Source organism: Pongo abelii, chromosome 9, assembly GCF_028885655.2.
Source record: "Pongo abelii isolate AG06213 chromosome 9, NHGRI_mPonAbe1-v2.0_pri, whole genome shotgun sequence".
Lineage (NCBI taxonomy): Eukaryota > Metazoa > Chordata > Mammalia > Primates > Hominidae > Pongo > Pongo abelii.
The window spans coordinates 107,924,533-107,948,634 of record NC_071994.2 but is presented as its reverse complement, the minus strand read 5'-3'; the positions used below and the strand labels follow the sequence as shown (position 1 = coordinate 107,948,634).

Below are 24,102 nucleotides of genomic sequence, written 5' to 3'. Positions count from 1 at the left end.
TTCTACACATGGTGTCACCAATCAGCTAGCAATCTAGCCCAGGCTCATCCTCATTTAGCTTCAGGTGTTCAAGAGGGAGAAGGGCACAAGGATTTCTAAAACTCAGGCTGAAAACTCTATCAGATCGCTCTGCTGCATCATGTTGGCCAAAACCAAGTCATAAGGCCAGTTCACAATTAAAGTAAAGGCCAAAAATGCTAGGAGGTCAATGATTAGAGGCATGAATAAAATCAGTGTCGTATTGTTTTATAAAATTATAGAAAAAAATACACACAAAGATGCAAGCTACACAAATAATTGTGGTTACATTGTCATGTGAATTAAGGAACCTAGATGATCTTTTTCCATTTTATAAACTTTTCTAGTGTTTGATTTTAATGGCACACATATATCTACTTCAAAAATAAGTGAGTCTCTTGTTCATTTATCAAACAAAAATACTTTAATCTCATGAATAAACAACATCCCAATTTAAAAATGAGTGGATCTGGAAAGAGAAGAAAAGAGATAACTTGTGTGAGTTTTTCAAACAGTAAAGGGAGTATCACCATTTGGCAGTCCTCAGTCAGTCTCTTTCTCTTACCTTCCAAAATCCCACTTCCGGGGTTGAGTAAGTATCAATGAAGTAAAGATTCCTGACCATTTAGAGGCTGATGGTGGCAGAGAGACAAACTGAGGTTTAATTTGATTTATTAACAGTGTTAAAAATAAGTGAGAAAAAACAGAATGCAGAGACGTGTTCTCGTGTGAGTGTGCATGCTTTGATTCTGATCACTTTGTTACATCAAATAGAAAAAAAACACCTTCCGCTTTCTGTTTTCCAAAAGAAAGCAGTTATATACATATGAATCAGGAGTCTAATTGTTGGCAAAGAAAAAGAGAATTTGAGGACTTGCAGTTCTCCATTTAGGGCAGTATCAACAAACTGGTCCACTGAGAGCAGTACAAGTCTGTTGAAATTGCTTTCACTTTCGTAGCTTTTTCCTTTCCAGGGAGCAGGAGCAGCCATGGCTGGTGAGTGGCTTGTTTTTCTGTTGTTTATGGCTGTACTTTGAGAAAACTGTAGTTCAAGGGAAAGAAGAAGGCCGAGTGGAGAGGGTTCTCCCAAGACCTAATTATTTTGCTCTAGGTGTGGCGGGAGATATGTGAACTTGGTCACAGCACTAAAAATGTCAACCAAGTGTCTTAGTTAATATGTTACGACTTCTCAAATGAAAGAAAAATGTAGAAACATCTGGATCTCTGTTCTTAAACTTTTCCTTTGATTTTAGACTCTTCTTTTAACTCATACTGACCTGAAATTCTCACCCATTTTATAAGTGTTCTGTTATGGTGAGGGTAAGAAGCCAGGCGGTTGAACAGGGTAACTTGCATTTCCTCCACATTTCTGCTCTCTGTGTGACATTTCAGTTACAGCAGCAAATGGGTCAGCTACAATATGTGCTTTCAATCTGGGCATACCGAGCTTCCCTGCCAGCCTTGATAAAGGAAACAAAAAAGGTGTTATTTTATAGATGAATGAATTTATGCTACACATATTGAATGTAATGTCTTTTCAAACTAGTTATTGATAAAAGTGAAAGAAAATGAAGAGATCATAGGAAACGCAAAGACTAAACTGAGTCAGCTGTCACTAACTTCCTTAGTGAATTCACTTTGCTTCTCTGAATCTTTCACCATCTATGAAAATGGAGAGAGTTGAAGAAGATAGGAGTTTCTCCACGTGTGGTCCTTGCACCAGAGGCTTTGGCATCACCTGAGAAATTGTTAGAAATGAAAATTCATGGGCCAATTCTCACCTATCAAATAAAATTTGTTTGGACTAGGATGCAGGAAGCTCTCCTTACTAAGCTGTCTAGGTGATTCTTATGCATGTTACAATTTGGGAGCCACTACCCTAGAATGGGGATCTAAAGTTCTGTCTAAAATTCTGTCATTCTCACAGATAAGCAGCCATCCAAAGATGATCCAGTCAACATGGTGAAGTTGCTGGCCAGGAACGTTCTAGATGGCATTTTTGATGACTTGATGGAAAATAATGTGTTAAATACCGAAGAGTTACGCAGTCTAGGAAAAGGTGTGAACTTCCTGGTGAACAACGCTGAAAACCTAGTTGATAATATCACTGAGAAAGCTCAAATGGCAGGCAAAATACTTAAGGACCGCCTATTGAATCCCCCAAAACAGCTGAGTTTAGGTGAGTATTGTGGGGCTAAGAGCTAGTAACTCATTCTTTCTCTACTATTCTTATTCAGTTTTTGTCTTCTTTATTTTTCCCTTCTCCAAGTGGAGAATAAACTATCCCCATCTTAGGACCTTCTTCACCTATCTTTTTTTTTTTTTTGAGACAGAGTCTCACTCTGTCACCTAGGCTGGAGTGCAGTGGCACGATCTTGACTCACTGCAATCTCCACCTCCCTGGTTCAAGCAGCTCTCCTGCCTCATCCCCCTGAATAGCTGAGTTTACAGGCACCCTCCACCACGCCTGGCTAATTGGTTTTGTTTTGTTTTGTTTTTAGTTGAGATGGGGTTTCACCATGGTGGCCAGACTGGTCTCGAACTCCTGATCTCAGGTGATCCTCCTGTCTCAGCCTCCCAAAGTGCTGGCATTACAGGCATGAGTCACCAGGCCTGGCCTCCTGTCTATCTTATTTAATGCCACAAAATACTATGATTAACCCCAATTACTTTTACACTGCTGTTTATTTTTTTCTTTAACAATACTCACCCTTGTCACTCCCTTCAATTTACTGGTTCATTATATTATTATGTCTCCCTCTGGTGAAATGTAAGCCCCGCCATGTTGGGGATCTTTGTCTATTTTGTTCATGTATCATTTCCTAAATGCATGGAAATGATACCTGACACATAATAGGTGCTCAGTAAATATTTGTTAAATAAACTAATGGTGTTGGATACGTTAAATTCAGTGATAGCCTTTAACTATTCTGGGCTACTCTGATTTCACAGTGTGGACTTTAGTGTCATTCCCAGATACAGAATGTACAATAGGGAATATCCATTATCTTTTGCTTAGCTGTGGCTTTGCCCCAGGAAGAAATGTCTGGAAATCTAGATTTCTATTTAAGGAAGGAATAGGGAATTCATGGGTTAGTGGGGGTATAAATGTTTCTTTCTCTGTGGGGCATGGGTTGTTGCACTTTTGCTTTGAAAGATAATGAATATTTTAATCTTTCTGGACAATGTGGACTCTGTCATGACTCAAATCATCTACTGCAGCTCACAAACGGCAGTAGACCATAAGTACGTGATGGGTGTGTTGATGTGTGTCCCAGTACAACTTTATTTATAAAACTGGGTGTTGGGCTGAAGCTGACCCACAGGCTGTGGTTTGCTGATTTCTACTCCAGACTGTAATATATAAATGAGTATATTCCCAGTTCTTGGACATGCATCTGGAATTATTTTTGTTGTAGATAATTTTTATACATAGATGTACTTTCTTTCCTCAGAATGAACAATGCTGTTGCATAAAAACTTTGATTAAAGATTTTGATTATTCCTTGAATTCTATAAGAAGACAGATAACAAGCTCCCCTTTGTTTTATAGAAACTCGGCCTCCCTTTACACTTGGCTGAAGGCTAGATTCCTCTAGAACAAACTTGATGCTTAGAGAATGGGCCAAATCTTCATACTTCATAGAGTAGCCCCATGCTAGCATAGTCATCTACTCATTAGTGAAAGGGAAAGACTGTGAAGTGTGTAGGTTCTTGAAACTTAGTTCTGCAAACAAATCTGCGTTTTATATTGTTTCAGAATATCAACTTAAGAGTGAGGACACGGAATCTGAAGAAAGCTCTGCATCATCTTCCTCTTCCACAGGTAACTGCCTCCAAATGCCAGATTCCAAAGGAAAACTCTTAGTCTATTGTGAAAAGGTATCCCAGTAAAGCCCTGGGAAACCTGTGTTTTCAGTCATTTTAATCCTTGGAAATGGCTTTCAGAGTAGTGCACTGATCCTAAACCTTTTCTTCATTCTATTGCAGAATCTGAAGAAGAAAATGAAAAAATCAGAGATGAAGAAAAAGCTGCATCAGCCCAGTCAATGGCTGTTTCTCCAACAGGTAAATTGCCACCAAAAAAGTGGCTCATGGGAACCCTCAGGCATTGTTTGGGGGTAAGATAGCCTTAGAATGAGCCCTGTGTTACAGAGGAAACACCACTGCATTGAGGTTCAGACAACATGGGTTATCTCTCACCTCCTGTTGTAGCAACGTATCTCAAAGCAAGATTAGCACTTATATCCCTGCTCTTCAATTCTCCTCAAAACCCAGAACTGAAAGTGAAAATGAAGAAACTGAGCAGAATGCTGTGTTGGTCCAAGCATCAGCTCTAGCACTGACAGGTAATATCTATCCATGGACATGTATTGACATTATTTGAGATAAGGCAGACTTTTTAAAGGTCTTATGGGGTAGTGCAAAGAGAACTGGAATAAAAGCTAAGAACACTATATATGCTGAGCCCACCACTACCACTGACTATGTGCTTTGGTGTAAATATCCTCACATTTCTGACACTCATATTTTTAAATGGAATTCATAACATCTTTAAAAAATGTGTAAAACTACAGATATATAAGAAACTACTAACTGCACAAAACAGAATAAGGAAGTGGTTAAGAAAAGCACGTACAAAACAGTAAAAACTGCATATGAGTCACATTCTATGTAGTGACCAAGGAAACTTATAGAGCTACATTATAGAGCTACAACTATAGAGCTACATTGTAGAGCTACATTATAGAGCTACATTAAAGAATTGTAGTGTCTAGAATGACAGGATGAGCATAAATAATAGTATTGTCTTCCGAGTGCCATATTTTCAAAAGTTCTGAACAAACTTAAAAAGAAATAAAAACTTTGTAACCTTTATCATGGTTTTATCTATTCAGTATATATTAATTGAAAACATACTGTATGCTGTCTAGTACTGTGTGTATAGCAGTAACTAAGATAGACAAAGCTCCTGCTCTCATGGAGTTTACAATGTAGGGAAGTAGGTATATAATAGACATATAAATAATAAATGGTGTGATTTCAGAGAATGCATAAAATAAAAGAGGATTAGGTCATAGAAGTGGTGTGTGTGTGTGTATGTGTGTGTGTGTGTGTGTGTTTGTGTGTATGCACGTGTGTGGGTCAGACAGGGATGGTCAAGGGAAGACCAGTGAGCCAAGGTGTTTAGCCATGACCTCGCCCCAGAGGTGGCATTTCAGTACATACTTGAACTGTGGGGAAGGAGTTGTGCCAATCTCTGAAACAAAAGTGTTCTCTAGGAAGGGGAAACAAGAGCAAGGACCGTGAGACAGTAATACTCTTGCTGTGTAAGAGGGTCACAGCCAATCCGACTGCAGAGTAGGAAATTTGGGGGAGTATAAGTGGAGCTATTAAGGAGTCGTGCCTGGGATTTTATTTGCAAAAGAAAACATTGCAGGATATTGTTTTTTGTTTGTTTGTTTGTTTTGGACAACTGTTTATTAGTAGTTAATGATCCTTACAAATCTCAGGAGTGTTGCATAGCCTCTGCTCTTCCTAGCCATCTACTACAGTTAACATCCATTGCTAAAACACGTGCTTAAACTTATATAAGTATTAAAGAATATTTTCACGTGAGCTAAGTTTTATCTTAGTTTACATAAAATACGTTAACATTAAAAAGCAAAAGCAATATAAAATACAATAAATTGACCTCTCTGTGTAAGAATTTAGTACTCCCTTTTACCAAAATGTAAATAAGGTGGTTCCAACTGCGGTTTCTTTTTTTTAATAATAACCCTCAAGGTGAAAGAGAGCCGTTAATCTCCCACTTTTCTTTCTCCATCTCTTTCATTTCCGCTTCTTACCATCTGTTTCATTTTCTTTCCATTGACATTCTTTTTCTTGTTCCTCTGTTTTTCCCTCTTCTCTTTTTTTCCTCTGTTCTTTTTCTCCTTCCTTTCATTTACTTCGCTCTGTACTCTCAATTCTCCCTTTAATCTCCCTGCCCATGTTGAAATCATTGCATAGTAATTGAGCCAAGTAAATTGCAACTGCAAGGACATGACCTAATGTCTACAGCAGAAAAATGATAAATGATGCAACTTGCCTTCATTTACACTACCTTAGAAGTTGTTAAACAAGGATTGATAGGATAAGTGTCGCATCAAAAAGGCCAGTTAAAAGCGGTTTAAATATTTCAGTTAGAAAAACAATAGCTTTTAGACTGACTTTATGGCAATAGAGTTGATGAAAAGTTGTTAAATTTGAGACCTAGTTTTGGCAGCAGAATCAATGGAAACTGACTAATGGATTGGATATAGGATGTGAAAGGAAGGAAAGAATTAATAATAACTAGGTTTTTGGCTTGGCAACTGGGGTGAATGGTGCCATTTACTGAGTCAGAGAAAACAAATGTGCAGGAGACACAGTTTTGAAAGATTGCACAATATCAGGAGTCTTGTTTTGAATGTTTAGTCTGGAACATGTGTTACCTCCAATGGCAGATGTTGAATAGGCAAATGGATGGGCTCACAGAGAAATCTGGACTGTGAAAAATCTGGAGATTCATCAGCATGTAGATAGTATTTAAGAGATTGAGACTGGAAGACCCCACCTGGGAAAGAGCATTGATAGAGAATAACAGAGTTTCTAGCATAGGAAAACACAACTTTTGGAGACATTGTGGGAGAGGAAGAACCAACAACGAAGACAGACAGATTTAGGAAGAATGGCTGGAAAATGCAGCATTACAGAAGCCTAGAGAATGTTTTCCAAGAAAGAGTGTACGTTCAACCATGCCATGCTAAGAAATCAACAAATGATCAGTGGTAGTTTTGACAACAAGTATTTTATTTAAGGATTGAGGATAACAGTCAGATTGGATTGCATACAAAAAAATGAGATGAAAATTTGAAATAGCAAAAAAAAAAAATGCTTTTAAGGCATTGTGTAGAGAAGTAAATTAGAGAAATGGGACAATAGCTGGCAAGGAGACAGGAAGGCTTTTTTTAAAAAGAAAAAAAAAACGTTTATAGATATTAAGGCAAGCTGATGTCAGTGGGAATAAGTCTGTAGGAATAGAGGAAGAGATTGATGACATAGAACCTGAGGCTGAATAAATACCTGAGAAAAACCCTGGTGGGCGGCAGGGGATGGAATTCAGAGCTCAGGTAGAGGCAGTGACCTTAGATAGGAGGAAGGACACATTTTTTATGTAGTAAAAGAGAAAGTAGAAGAGATGAGCAGAGATGTAGGCAAATTGATGGATTTGGTGGTTAAAAGGGGAAATATTTCTTATGCAAAACTATGATAAGCGATAGGTTTGTTGCCCTAAGGGAACAAAGAACCAGGGGAAACCTTGTAGCTGTTTTCAAGAATTTGAGGATAATTATTCACTAACAGAATTTATAAACTAGCAATTTTTCCAGATACAATTCTATATACTTGAAATACAAAGATAGAAGACCATCTTATCTATCCTAATTAAGGTTATAGTACAGTAAACACAATTAAAGTACAGTGCAATAGTTGTTTATGTTGAGGGTATTTTCATGTAAGAATGAAAACGGAAAGACACATTGGTCATGGAAGAATTCATGGGCTTTTACAGGGAAATGAATTATATGTTTTCTGTATGATTCTGAGGTGGGAAATACCTATCAATACCTAGAAGGTACACAGTTTGTAATATACATAACTGTTCAAGAATGCCTTGGAATGTTTTGAGTTCCATGAAAGGGGAGATGTCTCAGAGAATGGTAATAATAAAGAAGGGATATTTCAAGTGACATTCAAATATCTGAGTAGTGATTCCACTAGGCTAGATAAACATTACACTTCCTTCCAAATCTTAGTTTCTGTGTTTATATGATGCTAACGTGTTGGGTCTGAAAGATTAGTCCATGCCATGAGCACTAACAAAAACACAGAAATTGATAACCAGGTCAGTAAGAAGCAGAAGGAAAATAGGGATGTACTCAATATTTTTGCTTTAGGCATTTTAAACATGAAGGAATTTTCTCATTTTATGAAACTTTTTCATGGACTGGCAGCAAGCAGTTTTGAGGAATGAGAGCCTAGCAAAAAGATCTGCAGTGTTGCAAGGCAGCAGACATTACTGCTTACTGAGCTACACAACTTTTTTCTCTCTTTCAGCTCTTCTGGAAATCCAGGGTGCACAACCCAGTGGCAAGTTAAAGCTTTGCCCTCATGCTCACTTCCATGAACTAAAGACGAAAAGGGCAGATGAGGTGATATGCTTTGAAATACGGAGACACAAGATTACTCATTCAGACAAGACACTGGGGACTTACTGGAATGCTTTAACTCTAGTCACAAAGGCCTTAAGATCAGGAAATGATCTAATCAATTGGTCTTCACATTACATTCTCTGTTTCTTCCATCTCATTTTGGGACACAGTCTAAACTCCTCTCCACCGTCTAACTTAAGCCAACTTCATACAGTGAACACTTACACCGCGTACATGCTTTCAGTCTGGTTTTCTGCCTCTTTCCTCACGAGGGTATATTTTCATGCAGAAACTTTGTGTCACTTACTCTATATTTATATTGGCCTGTTGTGTATGAACTTTGCAGGCAAAAGAGAAAAGTCCTGGGGAAAGTCATTCTGTGTGTATTAATTGCAGATATATCCAGTGATGGAGAAAGAGGGCCGAACACGCCTGGCCCTCATCATCTGCAACAAAGAATTCAACTATCTTCATAATCGAAATGGTTCTGAACTTGACCTTTTGGGGATGCAAGATCTACTTGAAAACCTTGGATACTCAGTGGTTATAAAAGAGAATCTCACAGCTCAGGTAATGGGTCCAGAGAGAAGAACAAGCTTTTTTTTCCCCCCTTTAGACAGTTTTCAACCTCTTAATTGGCAGCTGAAAGAGCAAGATGTGTGATATTATAGGAATTATATTTTCTCCAGAATAGGATCCCCTGGATTTCATTTTTCTCTAATGCACAATCTTATAGCATGTACATATGTGTGTGTGTGTGTATCTAGAAAAATTCTATGTAGCAGAGTTTTAGTAAAAATATTAGGTCTTTCTGATGTTGACAATCTGGGAGACATCTACTACTTGATGGTCTGGGTAAGACAAAAGCTCTGCACCCTGAAATGTCTGATTCCTACAGAATTAGCTTGTGAGATTTTTATAATGTCAATAGCAAAAGTCTAAATGTAAAGGCAGGTATAGGGGGAACAAATCACACACACGCAAATATATAATGAAAAAGTTGTGATTCTAGCTCCGTTTTGCATGACCTTAGGCCTTTTTAAACTACCTTTCTGCTGCTCCAAAGTGAATGAATTTCATATTTTTAATATTTGTCAGTTTTATCTTTTAAAATAAAAACTTACAAGAATTCCATTGTTAAACAGATTATAGCAAAATGGTCCTATTGGTGTCTTGTCACCTCACTTGGCCTTCATTTTATTCCATCTCCCAGCATCTTCTGAAACCTAAGGTTTTACTAAAAACCACTGGACAAGACACTACATAAAAACCCTACTAGCTTTAATATTCTATACAGCTAAATTTTCTAGTTTTATGTCAGAACACTGTTTATCTTATAATCCTATTCAGTCTAAACCATCTGATTCCTTAGTACTGGCTCCTTTTTGTGAACCCTACCTATTATTTGAGTACAAACTACATACATATGGAGACTTCCTCGATAGTGACTCAAGGGTCTCTTTCAGGAAATGGAAACAGCACTAAGGCAGTTTGCTGCTCGCCCAGAGCACCAGACCTCAGACAGCACATTCCTGGTGTTTATGTCACATGGCATCCTGAATGGAATCTGTGGGACTAAGCACTGGGATCAAGAGCCAGATGTTCTTCACGATGACACTATCTTCGAAATTTTCAACAACCGTAACTGCCGGAGTCTGAAAGACAAACCCAAGGTCATCATCATGCAAGCCTGCCGAGGCAGTGAGTCTCCAATTAGAAAGCTGTAAATCTTGATTTTGAGACCCCAGGGAGTGGCTGTGCACTTTTAAAAATTAGCCTGGTGTTCATTTTCCTAGGGATGGGCAAGAGAAACAACATTTCAGTACTACTCCTAGGTCCAGTGCACTTCGAAATTGTATTAAGTCCCTACCATTTTTTAAAGAAACTGTAAGTAGCATAATTAGAAACATCCCAATCATCTGGGACTATGTTGTCAACATGGTTGTTCTAAACTCAAGTGGGCTCTGTTTTGTTCCCGGTAAGTGAGGCAGTATTTCTAGTAGTAAGGTACTTGCATTTTTAAGCAATGCCATGATAAAATGTACTAAAGTAAAGGTATTATGGTAAAAGAGACAGTATTGTGTATGTGTATGCATATGTGTATGTGCGTGTGTATGTGTGTGTATGTGTATGTGTGTGCATATGCATATGTGTGTGCATATGTGTATGTCTGTGTGTATGTGTGTGTATTTATAAATATCTCATCTTTCATAAGACATAATCCTCTCTCAGATGGTGCTGGGATTGTTTGGTTCACCACTGACAGTGGAAAAGCCAGTGCAGATACACATGGTCGGCTCTTGCAAGGTAACATCTGTAATGATGCTGTTACAAAGGTTCATGTGGAAAAGGACTTCATTGCTTTCAAATCTTCCACACCACGTAAGTGATTTCAGAGAGAAGAATTTCTAAATTTCTTAGTAGGTTTCTAGATAGTAGGCTTGGCTATGATCATGTCTTATCACTGATAAGAGCATTTCTTCTCTAATTACTAGGATATTTTAGGTGGAGAAAAGATTTAAAATGCTGAGACTTTCATAATTAGAAAGCTATAAATCTTGATTTGGGAAGAAACGTTCAAAGTTAACAGGACTTTGGAAGGACTTTGGTGAGCGTCAAGACTTGGAATAATCTAACTACAAAAAGTGAGGCATTATTTGATTTTGTTTTTAGAATGTAGCAATGGCACAGAAAGGTATCATTTTTTCAGTGTAGCTCCACAGCCACTTCCCAGCAATTAAAGAAGCCAACCACTGAAACCATTATACTTGCTCCACACATCCCAGTAACTCTTGACCTATTATTATTAATCTAGTTTCAGGAAACTAGTTAACATTTAAATGCCTAAATGTTAACTAATTTAGGATAATGAAGTCACTGAATAAAAAATCAGTCCTTTGGCAGGAAAGTCATAATACAATGGAAAAATAGAGAATATTCTTGACCGCTCATGGTCAGAATTGTAGAACATCTCTTTAACAATCATCCACAATATTATTCTATCAATGATTTGGATAACAGGAACAATTTTTAAATACCTCCTTTGCACAGTTCACAGTTCTAAATGCTCTAACTTAGGGATTTCAGGATTTCAGATTTTAATGAACATAGAAATCACTTGATTTCTTATTCAGTAGTTTGCTTATTCAGTAGATTTCTTATTCAGTAGGTCTGGGGTGGGGCCTGACTTTCTGCCTTTCTTAAAAGCTTTGTTGTGATTAGGGCTGTTGCTTGTGGCTGCATGTGAGCACTGAGGGACTAGAGGACACTCTGAGTCCAGCCTGGGGAATAAATAAGTAGAGTAGCTTCCCTTCTATTCATGTAATGTATTCGAGTTTTAATAAGATTTTATTTGAATAATAAGTTCTACACTTACAGCTGTTGAAGGAAGTTAAAGAGGTATATAAGGCCTGGTACAAATTTTGAAAGTATACTTAATTTAGTTGGGGAAATACAATATAATATGCAAAATTGTTTCTTTCTCCTTCCTTCCTTCCTTCCTTTCTTCCTTCCTTCCTTCCTTCTTTCCTTCCTCCCTCCCTCCCTCTCTCGCTCCCTCCCTCCTTCCCTCTCTCTCTTTTTTTCTTTCTCTTTCTCTTTCTTTCTCTTTCTCTCTTTTTCTTTCTCTTTCTCTCTCTCTTTCCCTCTTTTCCTTCCTTCCTTCCTTCCTTCTTTCCTTCTTTCTTTTACATGTAATTGTGTGCTAGGCCTGGGTTTGGTGCAGGACATACCACGCACAATTAAAGCAGGTATGGTTACTGAACTTCATGGAGTTTACAGTCAGAAAGGCAGGCACTAACTGTGGGAAAAACACAGTTACAATATAAGAAGAATAAATAATAATTGTCGACTCTGGTAAAAGCCTTAAAAAATACGTGTTCACATTTGAGAAATGAAGGAGTTAACAAATCAAGGGTAAGAGCGGAACTTTTTAGTCAGGGAAGGCAGTGCCTATGGAGAACTTACAGACAAAAAAGGAGCTTAGGAGAGGGGGCTGGGTGGCTGGAACACAGCGTCAGGAGAGATGCTAGTGGAGAGGCTGGAGAGTGAGGCAGGCACTGAAACACCTGAGGCCTTATATGGGCCTTCATACTAATAGTAATAGGAAATTCTAGTAGGCTGTAAGCAATTAAATGATAAGATTTTTGTTTTTGAAGATCATTCTGGAGGTTCAGTGTGGAATAAATTACAGTACAGCAAGAGTCGATATATGAGGACAGGTTAAATGCTACCACAGTATTGCAAGCCATAGATGATACTGATAGTCTTGGGATGTAATAAGTTGTTGTATCTAAGAAACAATTAGTATACAAAAATAATATGACTAACCATCCAATTAGTTTGGTGAATATATGTCAGGTGAACAAGAAGGTGTGATAGAAATGACTCTAGCATGCAAGTAAATGGTGGGGCATTAATTAAAATGTAAGTTTTGCAGGAAGTTTTGAGGTGCTTTGGCGTATTTTAAGATGAAATGAAGAGTAGAGAGCCGCACAGTTGTATATTTCAGAGGAGAGATTTGCATTCAGGATAAAATTTTGAGAGATGCTGCCTTAAGGATAATATTTAATATCCTAAAAATGGATGAAATCATCTAAGAATTGAGAATCGCATGAGAAGAGACCTTGAAATGGAGGTTAAAATTACCCTAGAGTTCAATATTACAGAAATAGGAACCAGCAAATTTGACTCACAAAGTAGAATCAGAGAATAAGAAAGCACACAAGGAGTATGCATTGTCAGACTTTAATGTGAATGAAAGATCAGGTGAAGGTGAAGCTTGATGAATGACTATTAGATGTAGTAACTTGGAGGTCATGGTGACCTTGGGGAAAGCCATTTAGCAAAGTTGGTGTTAGGTATAGGAAGGAGAAGCCTGATAGGAGTGAGTAGGATATGGGAAATGGAATGGTGAATATAGACCAAATTAGAAATTTGACTTTAAAAAGTAAGGAGAAATCAGCAGCTGGCAGCAAATAAAGTAGTAGTTAGAGAAGTATTGCCTTTTTTTCTAAATTATAGGAGCAACTTGATCATATTGAAATGGTAAACAAAAGCAGTCCTTGAAAATATTTTTATACGACATAACAAAAACTGCAAAAAAAAATATAGTATGAAACAAGTCAGGATGACATTCCCAGAATCAAGGAATGTCAAGGCTGTATTATTTTTCTGTTATGTAGTTAGTGCTGAAAGGACTTACACTCTTTTCCACTACTTGCAAACCCAGAGGATATCACTTCGGTCTAGCCTACTAGAAAATCAAGGTGATTTATGAGTGAGGAAGGTCCATGATGGCTTTTTCTGGGCCTGGTATGGAAGCTGGGGGTCCAACTTTATTTAGCACTGGCTTCCCTCTCTTCTCCAAAGAAACAAACTCAGATTTTTTTCCCCAAAGTTATGGCTCCAGGAGTCTTCCACATGTATAAAAGATCACATCCTCCAATATTTTGATGCCTTTTATTTGCAGATAATGTTTCTTGGAGGCATGAAATAAACGGCTCAGTCTTCATTTCCCAAATTATCTACTACTTCAAAGAGTACTCTTGGAGTCATCATCTAGAGGAAATTTTTCGAAAGGTAGGGTCTTTCTTCTTTTATTTTCAATGTTATGCCCCAGAAAACTTTGGAGAGCCATTTGTGAATTTTTATAGGAAATCCCAAAGCTCTTAATTCATCTTGACAATCCTTCCTGTACTCCAAGTTTATTCAAAGATGGGGTCTTCCAAAATGCTACATAGAACCAGTGTGGGTTTTCCCAATAACCTGACTCTGATAGCTTTGCTCACCCAGGGAATTCTTTTTAAAGTAACAATTCATTTGTGTATGTGTTATATCTAAGGAAAAGCTAAAAAATCTTCTGTTTACATTACCTAGCTACAGCCTTAGTACACACCATGAAGTTTCTCACTCCTGAAAGAGTCAGGTTTTCCTTTTAGAACATCTCTAAAGGCTTTCTTTACTACTTTAGGTTCAACATTCTTTTGAGAACCCAAGTATACTGACGCAGTTGCCCACCATTGAAAGACTATCCATGACACGATATTTCTATCTCTTTCCTGGGAATTAAAACTCATAAGAAGCAACTCAGGTAAATATATTCTAGAAGTGGATTTGGGTGCTCCCTGCTCAGTCTATTCAGAAAGTCTGGATAGAATGGAGAATAATGATGGCATGTCAGCTGCCCACTAGTTATACAGGCTCGTGTTATTTGCCTTTTCTTAGTGACCCCCAGTGAAACCCTGGTTTTATATGACATCAGTCATAGTACAATGGTTGTATAACTAATGGTAGCGCAATAGTGGTCAGCTAGAAAATCCTTTATGTCTAATTTCTCTCAAGGAACTACTCAGCGAGTGGGGAATATTGGATTCCGATGTATGCAGAAAGTAAAGTCATTGGAAATGTGACGTATAACCAGTGTTTGTCTCTCTTCACCCAAAAGTCAGTTTTTCTGAGTCATGTTCTCCTATCTTTGTGATGAGGCTTTCCTGTACCATATGTCCGACTAGCTGCTAAATCTATGCTGAGGCAATGAGATCCTAGTACAGATCTTCCCATTTGGGGATGACAGGTCCGTAGCCCTTTTGTAAAAGTATTTCTCACAGTAGACATTAGTTATATTTACATCTTACCGATAATAGCCAGATTACTCATGTTCTTTTCTTCTACTTTCTCTAGGAAAATGAAGGCATTATGGTGTCTATGAATCTGCTAGTAGAAAAGGTCAATTTTTGATTAAGAATATTTTTATAACAAACTGCTCAGCTGTCCACCTTTTCAAATACCAGGCTAAAATCAGTCTCATATTTTTGCTAAATTAATGTTTAATAAATTTTTATTATAAAATTGTGCTTGTTTCCTAATTTTGTCATAAAGTAATTCATGCTTATAGGAGAAAAATTAAGTATTAAAAATCATAAAAGAATTAATGAAGAAATAATCATCATCAACCTTTTTAAAACTATTCATAAAAACTCAAGTTATTTTATATAGCTTATTTATTTTGTATATCCAATTTTGTGTCCTTTTATTATATTGTTATAACATTACTACTAGTAATAAAACTATCCTAAATATAACTTCTAAGTTTATAATATTTGTCAGGTATATATACTACATACTATTTAACTTTCACCTGACTTTTAGATGTTGATTTCAATATTCATTTATTTTATTTTATTTTTTGTTTATTTCAATAAGTTTTGGGGAACAGATTGTGCTTGGTTACATGAATAAGTTCTTTCGTGGTGATTTATGGTGCACCCATCACCCGAGCAGTGTACGCTGTACCTAACGTGTAGTCTTTTATCCCTCAACCCACTCCCACCCTTTCCCCAAGTCCCCAACGACCATTGTATCATTCTTACAGCTTTGTGTCCTCACAGCTTAGTTCCTACTTATGATTGTGAACATACCACATTTAGTTTTCCATTCCTGAGTTACTTCACTTAGAATAATGGTCTCCAATTCCATCCAGGTTGCTGCAAATGTAATTATTTAATTCCTTTTTTATGGCTAAGGAGTATTCCATGGTGTGTATATATATCACATTTTCTTTATTCACTTGTTGATTAATGAGCATTTGGGCTGGTACCATATTTTACAATTGCAAATTGTGCTGCTATAAACATGCATGTGCAAATATCTTTTTTGTATCATACCTTTCTTTTCCTCTGGGTAGATACCAAGGAGCGAGATTGCAGGATCAAATAGTAAATCTACTATTAGTCCTTTAAGGAATCTCCACAGTGTTTTCCATAGTGATTGTACTAGTTTACATTCCCACCAGAAGTGTAAAAGTGTTCACTTTTCACCACATTTATACCAACATCTATTTTTTTTAATTTTCTGATTATGGCCATTCTTGCAGGAGTAAGGTGGTATTGCATTGTGGTTTTGATTTGCATTTCCCTGATCATTATTGACTTGAGCATTGTTTTTTCATATGTTTGTTGGTCATTTGTATATCTTCTTTTAAGAATTGTTTATTCATATCCTTTGCCTACTTTTTAATAGGATTCTTTGTTTCTTTCTTGCCGATTTGTTTAGGTTTGTCATAGATTCTCGATATTAATCCTTTTTCAGAGGTATAGATTGCAGATTTTCTGCCACTCCATGGGTTGTTTGTGCACTCTGCTGATTATTTCTTTTGCAGGCAAAAGCTCTTTAATTTAATTAAGTTCCATCTATTTATCTTTGTTGTTGCTGCATTTGCTTTTGAGTTGAAGCAAAAAAAAAATGTTGTTTTGCATTTGCTTGGTCATAAAGTCTCTCCCTAAGCCAATGTCTAGAAGGGTTTTTCTGATGTTATCCTCTAGAATCTTTATGGTTTCAGGTCTTAGATTTAAGTCTTGATCCATCTTGAGTTGATTTTTGTATAAGGTGAGAGATGAGGATTCAGTTTTATTTTTCTACATGTGGCTTGCCAATTATTCCAGCACCATTTGGTTAATAGGGTGTCCTTTCCCCACTTTACGTTTTTGTTCGCTTTGTCAAAGATCAGTTGACTGTATTTGGATTTATTTCTGGTTTCTCTACTCTGTTCCATTGGTCTATACACCTGTTTTATACCAGTGCCATGCTGATTTGGTGACTATGGCTTTATAGTATAGTTTAAAGTCAAGTACTGTAATGCCTCCTAATTTGTTCTTTTTGCTTAGTATTGCTTTGACTACATGGGCCCTTTTTGGTTCCATATGAATTTTAGGGTTGTTTTTTTCAAGTGCTGTGAAGGATGATGTGGTATTTGTATGAGAACTGCATTTAATTTGTAGATTGCTTTTGGCAATATGGTCATTTTTCACAGTATTGATTCTATCCATCTTTGAGCATGGGTTATGTTTCCATTTGTTTGTGTTATCTATGATTTCTTTCAGCAGTGCTTTGTAGTGTTCCTTGTAGAGGTCTTTTACCTCCTTGGTTAGGTGTATTCTTAAGTATTTTGTTTTTTTGCAGCTATTGTAAAAGGGGTTGAGTTCTTGATTTGATTCTCAGCTTGGTCGATGTTGGTGTATAACAGAGCTACTAATTTGTGTACATTAATTTTGTATCCTGAAAGTTTGCCAAATTCATTTACCAGTTCTAAAAGCTGTTTGGATGAGTCCTTAGGGTTTTCTAGGTATAAGATCACGTCATCAGCAAATGTGACAGCCTGACTTCCTTTTTACTGATTTGGATGCACTTTATATCTTTCTCTTGTCTGATTGCTCTGGCTAGGACTTCCAGTACTATGTTAAATAGAAGTGGTGAGAGTGGGCATCCTTGCCTTATACCAGTTCTCAGAGGGAATGCTGAGGGTTTTAATTATAAAGAGTTGCTGGATTTTTTCAAAAGTTTTTTCTGTGCCTATTGATATAATCAGGTGATTTTAATTTTTAATTCTGTTTATGTGGTGTATCACATTTATTGACTTCTGAATGTTAAGCAATCCCTGCCTCCACAGTATGAAACTCACTTGATCATGGTGGATTATCTTTTTGATATGCTGTTAGATTCGGTTAACTAGTATTTTGTTGAGGATTTTTGCATCTATGTTCATCAGGGATATTGGTCTGTAGTTTTCTTTTTAAATTATGTCCTTTCCTGGTTTGGGTATTAGGGTGATACTGGCTTCATAGAATGATTTAGGGAAGATTCCCTATTTCTCTATCTTTTGGAATAGTGTCAGTAGGATTGGTACCAATTATTTTTTGAATGTCTGAAAAAATTTAGCTGTGAATTTGTCTGGTCCTAGACTTTTTGTTGTTGTTGTTGTTGGTAACTTTTTAATTACCATTTCAATCTCGCTGTTCTCTATTGGTGTGTTCAGAGTTTCTATTTCTTCCTGATTTAATCTAGGAGGGTTGTATATTTTCAGGAATTTATCCATCTCCTCGCGGTTTTTTAGTTTGTGCACAGAAAGGTGTTCATAGTAGCCTTGAATGATCTTTTGTGTTTCTATGGTATTGCTTGTAATATCTCCATTTCCTTTCTAATTGAGCTTTCTTGGATCTTCTCTCTTCTTCTCTTGGTTAATCTCGCTAATGGTCTATTGATTTTATTTATCTTTTCAAAGCAGCAGCTTTTCATTTCAGTTAGGTTTTGTATTGTTGTTGTTGTTTCCATTTCATTTAGTTCTACTCTGATTTTTGTTATTTCTCTTGCTCTGCTAGATTTGGCTTCGGTTCTTGTTTCTCTAGCTCCTTGAGGTGTGACCTTAGAATGCCTATTTATGATCTTTCAGACTTTTTGACTTAGACATTTAATGCTATGAACTTTCCTCTTAGCACCACCTTGGCTGTATCCCCAAGGTTTTGATAGGTTGTGTCACTACTATTGTTCAGTTGTAAGAATTTTTTAATTTCTATCTCGATTTCATTGTTGACCCAACGATCCTTCAGGAGCAGGTTATTTAATTTCCATGTATTTGCATGGTCTTGAGGGTTCCTTTTGGAGTTGATTTCCAATTTTTTTCTACTGTGGTCTGAGAGAGTACTTGCTATAATTTTGATTTTCTTAAATTTGTTGAGACTTGTTTTGTGGCCTGTCATATGGTCTATCTTGGAGAATGTTCCATGTGCTGATGAATAAAAGTATATTCTGCAGTTGTTGGAATGTAGAATGTTCTGTAAATTTTTTTAAATCTATTAGTTCTAGGGTACAATTTAAATCCATTGTCTCTTTGTTGACTTTCTGTCTTGATGACCTGTCTAGTGCTATCAGTGGAGTATTAAAGTCCTCAACTATTATTGTGTTGCAGTCTGTCTGATTTCTTAGGTCTAGTAGTAATTATCTTATAAATTTGGGAGCTCCAGTGTTAGGTGCATATATGTATATATTTAGGATTGTGATATTTTCCTGTTGGACTAGTCCTTTTATCATTATATAATATCCCTCTTTGTCTTTTTTAACTCCTTAAAGTTTGTTTTGTCTGATATAAGAATAGCTATTCCTGCTTGCTTTTGGTGTCAATTTGCATGGAATATCTTTTTCCACGCCTTTACCTTCAGTTTATGTGAGTCCTTATGTGTCAGGTGAGTCTTTTTTAGACACCAGATACATGGTTGGTGAGTTTTTATTCATTCTGCCATTCTGTATCTTTTAAGTGAAACATTTAGGCCACTTACATTCAATGTTTGTATTGAGATGTGAGGTACTACTCTATTCATTGTGCTGTATGTTGCCTGAATACATTTTTTTTGTTTTGTTTTTCATTGTGTTGCTGTTTTATAGGTCCTGTGAGATTCACGCTTTAAGGAGATTCTATTTTGGTGTATTTCAAGGATTTGTTTCAACATTTGGAGCTTCTTTCAGCAGTTCTTGTGGTGCCAGCTTGGTAGTGGCAAATTCTCCAGCATTTGTTGTTTGAAAAAAACTTTTGCTTTCCTTCATTTGTGAAGCTTAGTTTCACTGGATACAAATTCTTGGATGATAATTGTTTTGCTTAAGGAGGCTAAAGATGGGACCCCAATCCCTTCCAGCTTGTCGGGTTTCTACTGAGAAATCTACTGTTAATCTGATAGATTTTCATTTATAAGTTACCTGATGCTTTTGCCTCACAACTCTTAAGATTATTTCCTTCGTCTTGACTTTAGATAACCTGATGACTATGTGTCTAGACAATGATCTTTTTGTGATAAATTTCCCAGGTGTTCTTTGAGCTTCTTGTATTTTGATGTTTAGATCTCTAGCAAGGCCAGGGAAGTTTTCCTCAATTATTCTGTCAAATATATTTTCCATACTTTTAGATTTCTCTTCTTCCTCAGGAACACCAATTATTCATAGGTTCGCTCATTTAACATAATCCCAAACTTCTTGGAGGTTTTGTTCATTTTCTTTAATTTTTTTCTTTGTCTTTGTTGGATTGAGTTAATTCAAAAGCCTCGTGTTCAAGCTCTGAAGTTCTTTCATCTATTGTTCAATTCTATTGCTGAGACTTTCCAGCAATAGAATTGCATTTTGCATTTTGCAATTATCTAAGTTCGCCCTTCATTTTCAAATATTGTGATTATTTTTTATTTATGCTATCTATTTCACTGGAAATTTTTCCATTCATATCCTGTATCTTTTTTTTTTTTTTTTTTTTTTTGTCTTTAAGTTGGACTTCACCTCTCTCTGGTGCCTCCTTGATTGGCTTAATAGTTGACCTTCTGAATTCTTCTTCTGGCAATTCAGAGATTTCACTGGTTTGGGTCCATTGCTGGTGAGCTAGTGTGATCTTTCGGTGGTGTTAAAGAACCTTGTTTTGCCATGTTACCAGAATTGTTTTCTGGTTCCTTCTCATTCATGTAGACTATGTCAGAGGGAAGATCTGGGACTCAAGGGCTGCTGTTCAGATTCTTTTGTCCCACTGGGTGCTCCCTTGATATGGGGCCTTCCCCTTTCCCCTAGGGATGGGGCTTCCTCAGAGCCAAGCTGCAGGGATTGTTATTTCTCTTCTGGGTCTAGCCACCCAGCAGAGCTATTGGGCTCTAGGCTGCTACTGGGGAGTGTCTACAAAGAATCTGTGATGTGATCCATCTTCAGGTCTCTCAGAGGTGGATACCAGCACCTGCTCTGTTGGAGGTAGCAGGGGATCGAAGTGGACTCTGTGAGGGTCCTTGGTTGTATTTTTGTTAAGATCACTGGTTTTGTGTTGGTTACCCTCCAGCAACGAGGTGGTGCTTTCAAGAGCACATCAGCTGTGGTAGTATAGGGAGAATCAAGCAGTAGGTGGGAACAAAGAGCTCCCAAGGGATTATGTCTTTTGTTTTTGGCTACCAGGGTGGGTAGAGAAAAAACATCAGGTGGGGGCAGGGTTAGGCATGTCTTATCTTAGAGTCTCATTGGGTGGGGCTTGCTGCAGCTGCTGTGGGGTTGGGGGTGTGGTTCCTAGGCCAATGGAGTTATGTTCCTAGGGGGATTATGGCTGGCTCTGTTGAATTACACAGTTTACCAAGGAAGTAGGGGAAAGCCAGCAGCCACAGGCCTCACCCAGCTCCCATGAAGCCCACAGCTCAAAATGCCAGTCTCACTGCCACTGTGTCCCCACAACAGCACTGAATTTATTTCCAGGCAGCCAGTGAGCAGGGCTGAGAACCTGCCCCCACTACAAGCCTCCCAGCTGAGAAAGCATGTGGACTCACAGTTCCTCAGCTGTCCCACAGAGCCTGCAGTAGCAATCTACCTTCTTCAAAGGGTCTATGGATTCTCTGAGCTTTCCTGGTATGTTCTTGTGGTAGTTCTTGTAGCAAAGTACATGATGTAGGTCTACATCTGCTGCTCTGTCTGTCCAGGTGCGAGCTGCAAGTTGGGCCTGATTCTTATCTGTCATTTTCTCTGACGTCTCCTATTTATTTATTTTCTTTCTTTCTCTTTCTTTCTTTCTCTTTCTTTCTTTCTTTTTCTTTCTCTTTCTTTCTTTCTTTCTTTCTTTCTTTCTTTCTTTCTTTCTTTCTTTCTTTCTTTCTTTCCTTCTTTCTTTCTTTCTTTCTTTCCTTTCTTTTTTCTTCTTTCTTTTTTTCTCTTTCTTTCTCTCTTTCTTTTTCTTTTTTTAAAACTTATTTTAAGTTCTGGGATACATGTGCTGAATGTGCAGGTTTGTTACATAGGTATACATGTGCCACGGTGGTTTGCTGCACCCATCTACCCATCATCTAGGTTTTAAGCCCTGTATGCATTAGGTGTTTGTCCTAATGCTCTCCCCCAACTTAGCCCCCACCGCTGGACAGGCCCTGGTATGTGATGTTCCTCTCCCTGTGTCTATATGTTCTCATTGTTCAACTCCCACTTATGAGTGAGAATATATGGTGTTTGGTTTTCTGTTCCTGTGTTAGTTTGCTGAGGATGATGATTTCCAGCTTCATCCATGTCCCTGCAAAGGACATGAACTCATTCTTTTTTATGACTGCATAGTATTCCATGGTGTATATGTGCCACATTTTCTTCCAGTCTATCATTGATGGGCATTTAGGTTGATATGATTATGAATATGTTTAACTTTTACTTTTGTCTAGAAAGAGGTTTATTTTCTTAGAATGTATTACTAAAAAGTAGAATTACTGGATCCATACACTTAAACTGTTTGATAAATTATTGCCAAAATTTTATGCCAAATTATATGCATAGAAGAAATTCAAGATAATGACTGGTAGGTAGAGGAATATTTTTTTAAAAAAAATCATTACTAATATAATAGGTAAAAATAGTCAGTTTCATTGACATGTCTTTTGTTATTGACATTATTTAACATTCTAACCACTTTATTTGCTGTGTTTTGGTGAACTGTTAATTTATTTTTTTAATTTTATTTCAAATTTTATATGTGTTTTCCTTATCAATTTGTATAAATCCTTTATATATGAGAATATATTAGCTCATATAACATTAGGTCATATAATATTTTTAGTTAGTTCTTTGATATTATATTTTCTATATGATATTATGTGATGTGGAATACTCACATTTTCAGTAATAGAATCCATTTATATTTTCTTCTGTGTTTGTTTTTATATTTTCAAGCTTAAATATTGTATCACTACCTATAATTTCTTACAATTATATTCAAGATATATTTAAATATCTTATTCTTCTTTAAATTTTATGAATTCATTCTCTAAACAATATGATTTTGCAGTGAAATGTGAGATGAGGATATTATTGATTTTTTCCAATGAACTACCAGTTGTCAATGATACACCACTTGAATCATATATATATATTATCATATATATATATACACACCAATTGTAACATTGTCTTTAATATTAATTTAGAATGTGTTATGGAATGGGTATCTTGGAGGATATTTAAGAAAAATACTGAACATTGGTATCTACTTTAGAGAAACTTTTACTACGAGGGATTGAAACTCACTCAAACTAGCTTAAAGAAAAAGTTTTGACATAAGCATACAATGGGTAATCTCATATTCCTCCATTATAAAAAGCAAACCACAATTAGGTCTCTGGAGATACGGTCTAGAACATTGAAAATCAGGTAATCATTCTCTTTGGTTAGCATCTTCATTGTGTAATGACTCCTTTTGGATCATAAATTTTCAGATTACTAATTATGGTATTTTTAATAAATTAACTTATCTGACACCAGTTTCCAGGTATGAAGTGGGCGTGCTAGTATCTGACTCATATTGAGCAGGTATATTATGTGCATGTAGCACCTCCCTGTTGCACTGCCTGCCGCACAGTGGGCAATTGTTTATGGTAGAGATAATTAGTGTTACATTCATTGATTCATCTTTCAGGACTTATGCTGTATTACATTGCTAATTACTGTTTGATCATCCTCTGTAGCCCTTGCTTGTTCTTACTGTCCTTACTCACATATTGTGTGTGCTTCCAGGTAAATTTTATAATGACTGTATAAGTTTTCTGATAACTAAAATAGGGTTCTAATGGAATTTAAACGTGTACATTTGTTTATCTAGAGCTATGGTTTTCAAATTTATTGTCATGCATTTTTTAATTTTTGAGCAAATGTTTATATTTTTCTTTGTATAACTTCCTCAAATTTCTGAATCAGGATATACCTAGACATTTTGTATTTTGTTACTATTTTGAATAAGAATGTTTTTCCTCCAACATTTCTAACTGATCAATGCTGTGGATGTAAAGGAAATAAAAATGACAGATTCCCTAGATTCTTAAATATATATGTCCGTTTTCACGCTGCTGATAAAGACATACCCAAGACTGGGGAATTAACCACAGAAAGAGGTTTAATGGACTTACAGTTCCACATGGCTGGGGAGGCTAGGGAGGAACAATCATGGCAGAAGGCAAGGAGGAGCAAGTCATTTCTTTCGTGGATGCGGGCAGGCGAAGAGAGAGAGCTTGTGCAGGGAACTACTCTTTAAAAACCATCAGATTTC

General features: G+C 36.8%; 1 protein-coding gene across 5 annotated transcripts in view; it reads left to right on the top strand.

The window, feature by feature from the left end:
* Positions 1–637: 637 nt before the first annotated feature.
* The window catches only part of LOC100436165 (caspase-12), an 85,002-nt gene continuing 61,537 nt past the window's right edge, over positions 638–24,102 (top strand). The window contains exons 1-11 of one of the 5 annotated variants that reach the window (XM_024254871.3): positions 638–1,014; positions 1,946–2,197; positions 3,779–3,844; positions 4,009–4,086; positions 8,158–8,252; positions 8,649–8,822; positions 9,719–9,953; positions 10,485–10,634; positions 13,723–13,832; positions 14,224–14,343; positions 14,934–15,101. In XM_024254871.3, the coding sequence (XP_024110639.2) occupies positions 1,008–1,014; positions 1,946–2,197; positions 3,779–3,844; positions 4,009–4,086; positions 8,158–8,252; positions 8,649–8,822; positions 9,719–9,953; positions 10,485–10,634; positions 13,723–13,832; positions 14,224–14,322 (1,266 nt within the window). In that variant the 5' untranslated portion in view covers positions 638–1,007 and the 3' untranslated portion in view covers positions 14,323–14,343; positions 14,934–15,101. Of the gene's footprint in view, positions 1,015–1,945; positions 2,198–3,778; positions 3,845–4,008; positions 4,087–8,157; positions 8,253–8,648; positions 8,823–9,718; positions 9,954–10,484; positions 10,635–10,747; positions 10,898–13,722; positions 13,833–14,223; positions 14,344–14,594; positions 15,102–24,102 lie in introns of those variants that run through there. The other 4 variants (XM_063711350.1, XM_054524980.2, XR_008511343.2 and 1 more) reach the window with 4 other exon arrangements.